The sequence below is a fragment of the Aptenodytes forsteri genome, unplaced genomic scaffold, assembly GCF_000699145.1.
Source record: "Aptenodytes forsteri isolate BGI_AS27 unplaced genomic scaffold, ASM69914v1 Scaffold9, whole genome shotgun sequence".
Lineage (NCBI taxonomy): Eukaryota > Metazoa > Chordata > Aves > Sphenisciformes > Spheniscidae > Aptenodytes > Aptenodytes forsteri.
The window spans coordinates 654,347-661,430 of NW_008796217.1; the positions used below are offsets into that span (position 1 = coordinate 654,347).

The following is a 7,084-nucleotide window of genomic DNA, read 5'->3' on the forward strand; positions in this document are numbered from 1 at the left end:
CTACCTGTTGAGTCTAATACAGTTAATAGTATATTATTATAAACATTAATAAATGTGGAATGTACCTGCCAGTCAAATATCCAACAGCAGATGCAGCATAACAGGCCTATTGAAAATATTGGAGTTAATTATACAGTTGTTATTATATATACATTTCATGATATCTTGTACATAACTTTCAACAAAAATACTGAAAATAAGCAGGTACAGATTTTGTCCTGACCATTAGAGCTTAAATGTAAGCAGAAGTACCCCTTCACGCTCCCCATTATAAGGTGCGTTCATGGAGTTAATTATACAGTTGTTATTATATATACATTTCATGATATCTTGTACATAACTTTCAACAAAAATACTGAAAATAAGCAGGGACAGATTTTGTCCTGACCATTAGAGCTTAAATGTAAGCAGAAGTACCCCTTCACGCTCCCCATTATAAGGTGCGTTCATGAAGGCTTACGTAAAAAAATTTCAAAACTCGTCTCCACATTTCAAGCTTCTGTTGTTCCAGGATATTACATTAGGAATATTTATGATTTAAAAAATCGAAAAAACGACGACATAAAAGAAACCCCCCCTAACCAGGGAAGCAAAATGAACAGAACAGCATAAGAAACTTCTCCCTTCTACTGCCTTCTAGACTCACATGGAAGAGGGATTTACAAGAGAAAGGCAACGAACAGAAATCCAGCCATCACTGGAATGACTCATCGTATTTCAGAAATTAAGCAAAAGGTTGAAATCACACGCTGGAGAGATTCATTAGAAGATTAGGGATTATCTTTTACAAGCTGAGTTGCTGAAGTACTTTTGACTCCATTTCTGGTATCGCACTTAGCTTTAGCTACTTTCACATTTTAAAGAAAAATTGCATTTTGAATAATTTTCACAAAAGTAATGCCTACAACGTGTTAACATAGCTTAGCAGCAGTATTATTACGGAGTATGTTTTTATGCTACTCCTGTAGTAATATTAAACATTCAGATATAAAGTTTACCTGGTAACAAGACAATATGCGATCAAGTAGAAACAGAAGCTTACGGGCGACCCGAGAACTCCAAAGGATTCACACATGTGACATTGCCAACTCCCTCCCTCATATTCTCATGCTTTTGTCTTGAATACAGCAAGTTCTAACACTTAATGGAAAAAAGTAATTTTGCAAGATTTTGTTTTTAAAGTAAGCTCCTGGCCTTATAGCCCGCCTCTTTCATTTTGAAATAGAGTTGGGATTTTTTTTTTTTAGTTTTATCTGAGTACTACTGTAGTAAGAAGAATAAGTAACACAAAAGCTCCTTCTAAAAGTTTACAAAGCTACTATACATTTTCCTCAAACCTGTGAATAATTCTAGGTAACACAGCACGTTAGCAATCTCAGCTTCAATGAGTGAAAACACAGACTTATTACACAGAAGGAGAAACTGTCTTTAGTATCCTCATGCTCCTAAAGATACAGACCAACTGTTTGAGGAAAACATGAGGCTTAGTAGAGGAATAATAAGCAGCCCTTATTTTCTTTGCAGCATTAGGATAGGGAATTGTTGACAAAAAAGTACGTTGACAAGAAAAATCTCTTTCTACTTTTCATAATTCAAGAATTAGATAACAATTTGATGACATATCTGTGTGCAAAAGTTTAAAATATTTGGAGTAGGTGTTATTAAAAATCTTGTTAATGGAGCTCAAAGCATGGTGTTGAGTTTCCATGGCAATCATTTTTTAGAACTGAATGGCAAAATAAAGCAGCACATAGAATTTGGGTTCATGTACAGTCATTGCCATTAAAACTTTTACTGCTTCATTCTGCAAGGAAACAACATGACTAAATCTACCTGTATTTAGAGGAGAGGAAATCATAAATAATTTTGAGGGTATACTTAAAAGATTTTTTTTCTGTGAACAGTAAGAACAAAACCCCATTTTACTTACGAACCTTGCACCCCCACCACTAAAACATGAGTAATGGCACTCATATTATCTGTTAAGGTCACAACGCAGTTGATCAGCTGAAACCAGATCCTTATTTTCCTCGGACAGGCAAGAAGGATGTAGGCATATAAAATGCCAATGACCACCAAACCCACAATCAACATTAGGAAGAAATGCAAGGGGTCCAAATGCAGGCACTGAACTCGAAGTTTGCAACCACCCATGAGTGCTGGGTTTGAACTGTAGCCAAAGCAGAGGTCTGTTGCTCCTGTACAAGCAGAAGCACACTAAGCAGGGTTTAATTCAATTATTCTGTCTTCAACTCAAACATAAGCAAAGCAATACAACATAGCTAGTAAACAATAGTTAAGCATTTTTGTACCCAGTGGCCCAGTTAAAACAGTACTGCCATGCCTAGGAGAGGGCCTGAAGCCCTTATGTTAATTGTACCTAATGCTAAATGTTCCTGTAGGGCTTGTGATCAACTTGTTATGAGAACTTGCTGTATGAATCTGAGCTTGGTACATGATGTCTTTTGTTATGACATACAACATAAATTCGGGCCTTGAAAATATGGACACAGGTTTAAAGCAGCAGTCCCAGAATAATAAGCAACTTGCTGATGGCCAATTACTGGTCACTGAAAAAATGCAACTTTGAGATCTGGGAAGACACTGCTTTTGCTTTAGGAAAGGCAGCAACGGCTAAGCAAGGGAGGGGGGGGAAAAAAAAAAAAGAACAAAACCCAACCAACAGATGTGCAACAGGATAAAGCACCTGTCTTGGCCTGGGCAAGTAACACCCATCCAGCACTGCACGGTCCACAGTCCAGGCACGGAGGCCAAGGGGTAAGATCTGTTCAGAAAACAAAATGTCTTATAAAAAGAGATCTTGAATCTAAGGGGTGGAGAAAAAAGATGTCCGCTTTGGTTCCAGCTGCCCTTATTGAAGGGTTCTCGAGTCTGATTCCCCTGACAGCTAGCACCATCCGTGCTAACTACGCTGTACCAGCTCCAGCACATTATATACTCACGACTAACTTAGGGTAAGATTATCAAGAAGAGATTGCTTTGAATATGTAGTGGTAATTATTATTAAAGATTAAGAACTAAACATTTAGGACAAGAGGAAATGGCCTCAAGTTGCGCCAGGGGAGGTTTAGATTGGACATGAGGAAAAGTTTCTTTACTGAAAGAGTGGTTAAACATTGAACAGGCTGCCCAGGGAAGTGGTTGAGTCCCCATCCCTGGAGGTATTTAAGATGGGTAGACGAGGCGCTTAGGGACATGGTTTAGTGGGCATGGTGGTGTTGGGTTGACGGTTGGACTTGATGATCTTAGAGGTCTTTTCCAACCTTAATGATTCTATGATTCTATTCTGTGATTCGCAATGTGTGTTGTTAATGAATATAACAGTCTTGAAGGGGTTTTTTGAAGTTTAAAACTGACCTGGGTTATCAGTTTTCTAAACAATCACAGCAATCTCTAATTACCCAGGGACAGATACACAAAACACACACCCCTATCAAGTTGCCACACAACTATCCAGTGTTCAAGGGGCATACGGGACACGGGTTAAACTGCTTCTAGCAAACTTATGCCATGTTACAGGCTGCAGGAGATTAGCTAATGGATATTGGTAGTACTACTTAGCTTTTAACTTCATGCTTTAACCTGGTCTTTCTAGTCAAACACTTTATTCTGCAGTTTTATGGACTTTCACTACATCTGGCCGAGAAATGAGGCAGAAACTCAACCCTGGAAAAAAAAAAACTTTGTTTTCCATATATCTCAGATCATATAGGGCTGCCTTCACCGATAAAGGAAGCAGCTGTATACACACCCTCCACAACCAGATCAGACAACTAATAAACTTAGACAAAACTATGACGTGTAAATATTAAGTGTATTGTGAATATACTGCGTATAACCTTTTACCCTCTCCTCTGCCAAGCAATCACTCTAGCTCTTCACTGAGGACAAAGAACAAAACAAAACCCACATATATCTTTGTTCATCCTTTTCTACTTCCCAAAGAGAAACCCTGACATTTTGATGTTAAAACAAGTCTTCATGTGACAAAATTATGACGTGTAAATATTAAGTGTATTGTGAATATACTGCGTATAACCTTTTACCCTCTCCTCTGCCAAGCAATCACTCTAGCTCTTCACTGAGGACAAAGAACAAAACAAAACCCACATATATCTTTGTTCATCCTTTTCTACTTCCCAAAGAGAAACCCTGACATTTTGATGTTAAAACAAGTCTTCATGTTATTGTTATTCCCCTAAGCAAAAGTATCTCACGGTTTACACAACAGAATGTTTCTTGTCTTCTTCACTCTAACGGAAAAGAGTCTAGTAAAGAGTGAAAAATAGGACAGCACCTCACTTGGCAGTGCAAAGCAATCTTCTCTTTTAATTACAGACACATGAGGAAATTAATTTTAATCATGTTAATAACCAAAGCTAAAACTAGAACAGTTGCTAAATGGCCTACAGGAATATAAAGACTGTGTTGAATTCCCTGTCCTTCAAAGGAATCAAGTACACCTTTTAAACATATTTGTATATGTTTGCCTCTCTCATGTTACAGATTTTCCATAGAGACATGCATTCCTCTGCAAATTCTCACATTCCAATATAAGGATCTAAGGATTAGACAGCAAAAACATACAGCTCGTGACCACCTGATTTAGGAGAACTACTATTATAATACTTTATTGACACCTGGGACGATCCATGAAGCCTATGAACTACATGGTGGAAAACAGAAAAAGAACACTGCTGCAAAATACAGGCACCTGAGTACTGTGCAGGTCCAGAATACTAGAAGTTCCTTGTAAAAGTGGTAAAATTCTAATTAATAGTGTTCATAGACAGACAGGATCCATAAACAAGTTAAAACACAAGAAAAAATCTCCTGGTAAGGTAATAATCAAGCAATTTATTTATTTGTTGGCATCAGTTATGGAAAATTGACAAATATAGTAGAGCAACTCCGAGTACGGACACCTGATGGTCCATTTGCTAGCAGTGCAATAGCTAGTAGCTAGCTAGCCAGCTTGTGCAGCAATCCTTGAAAATGAGGTATAAACCTGAGGTTATTATATTCAACCTCAGACCACCTGAGAAACTACTGAATGCTTCAAGAGCTACTACTGGGGGAAACCAAACAAATCCAGAACTAGTGGCTTAACATCAAAACGCTAATGAGCTTGAGTCTAATTTCTGATACCTAGACAATGAAGCTGAAATATATACAATTAAGACTCTCTAAGGGTATGTTCATGCTTGATTTTGAGCATTCAGAAGCATTTTAACTTTCTACAGTTTGCTGTTTGGTGAGCTTTTAAAACACAGTTAAGGAAAAAAATATATTGCAATTATTGAAAATAGTCAGGACAAGCTTATCAGCAGGAAAACCTTCCTCTTTGGGCACTGCAAGAACAGAACAGAGACAAGGGAAAAAAACCTACCTTTTTAGGCCTGTAGGAAATAGCTCCTAAGTAAAATATCCTTCTAAACAAAAAGGAAAGTAGCAGCTAAGAAAGTCCTAAAAGAGGAATTAAAATACTATCAATTAGAGAGAGAATGATAATGTTGTCCTAATTTGGAAGGGAAGACATCAGCAAAAGAAAGTGACAGTAGAAAAATTTAAGGGAGAAGTATATTGGAAAGTCTATAGAAAACTACAGAAAAATAAAAACCTGGGTGAGCCTCCCAAAAAGTGGCAGATAAAACCTGACAATATATTACTTGAAGGAGACAAAATTGATCATTTTTTCTTTCTGTATTGGAATGCTTTGTTCAAATTCTTTTTCTCCCTATTTTCATCCTTCCTTCTCTCCCTTATTGGAGAAAGGCATCTAAAAATGAAAAAAGTTGCAATTCCCTTATTAGAAAAGGAGGGGTCACTCAAAAATGGAAGTGGGGAAAGAAGGGCAAAAAGAAACACCCAATCCAATCCACCAATGCTCTCCCTTATTCTAGACTGACACTAACTGCTTCTCTACAGGTTCTTTAAAGGAACATTCAGAGATCACGTTATTTCTAGTAACAAAATATATACTGGATTTCATTCTGTTGTAAAACAGTTAAAAGAAAGGATTGGTCCTACTACAGATATATACTTACAGCTTGTTCGTTTCTCATTCCTACATATTTTATTCCAGCTGCTTGGGCTGCAATTGCAATTTCAGTGACTGGAATACCAACAATGCCAAACATGTATTCAATATTCTAAAAAGAAAAATGTTAAATCAGAATTGTTTCCAAAAGATAACTTTAGTAAGCACATGCCAAACACAATCATACTAACTATACAAGCAGTCTAAAAATAAACTGTAACAACATATATATTCACATAGAAGTTCACAGGTCACTGTGGAAACGTATACAATGGCATATGGCATTTGCAGCTCAGTGCTCTGTAGCTGTTCCACTGCTCCATAGGCCTCCAAAACCCAGTGCTTTCACAACGGTTCAGCCCAGTTCCTCAGTCAACATATGTTTAGTGCTTTTTACTGACCACTTCTTACTTGGGATGTCTCTGCTACAACATTTTCCTGTCTCAGTATGTCAGCTTCTGAAATTTCCTGGTATCATTTCATGTTCCTATGCCTTCACAGAGAATTAATAAAAAAGAGACCCCAAGAAACAACTGGGATGGTACCATGCCCAAAGAAACTTACAGACGAAGAAAAGACTATGCTTATTTTTATTACATCTGAACTACCTTTTCGTGCCAGTTCAGCACCATTTCAAGTCTACAGACAACACAGAGTTTTGTTAATTGTAAAGGAGGAGCTGCCGTAGGAATAGCCGCAGAGGGCGATCGGCATCGCTTAATGGTAACGGAGGCATCGGGCGGGCTCGGGAAGGCGCAAGCTCGTAAGAAAGAAGAAGTAAGCGAAGGACGGGGGAAAGCCGCGCAGGGCTCACCATCTCACGCCTGCCCACGGCGGCACAGGGACCTGGCGGGGCCGGGCCGGGCACGCTGGCTGGGCTGCTGCGGCGGGACCTCCCTCCTTCCCACAGGGCGACAGGGCAAGCCCTTCTCGCCCGCTCTGCCCGCCCCCGGGAGAACGGCAGGGGCGCCAGGGTGAGTCCGGCCGCGCACGCTCGCTTTCCTCCCGCCCCGCGGGCACCCG

The 7,084-nt window shown here is 39.0% G+C and overlaps 1 protein-coding gene across 2 annotated transcripts in view; it reads right to left on the minus strand.

Annotated features, from left to right (window-relative positions):
- The window catches only part of HACL1 (2-hydroxyacyl-CoA lyase 1), a 31,198-nt gene extending 25,031 nt beyond the window's left edge, over nucleotides 1-6,167 (minus strand). The window contains exons 1-2 of one of the 2 annotated variants that reach the window (XM_019474483.1): nucleotides 6,069-6,167; nucleotides 66-106 (exon numbers count right to left, since the gene is read on the minus strand). In XM_019474483.1, the coding sequence (XP_019330028.1) occupies nucleotides 66-106; nucleotides 6,069-6,161 (134 nt within the window). In that variant the 5' untranslated portion in view covers nucleotides 6,162-6,167. The remainder of the gene's footprint in view (nucleotides 1-65; nucleotides 107-6,068) is intronic. The other variant, XM_019474484.1, reaches the window with a different exon arrangement.
- Between the last annotated feature and the right edge of the window lie 917 nt (nucleotides 6,168-7,084).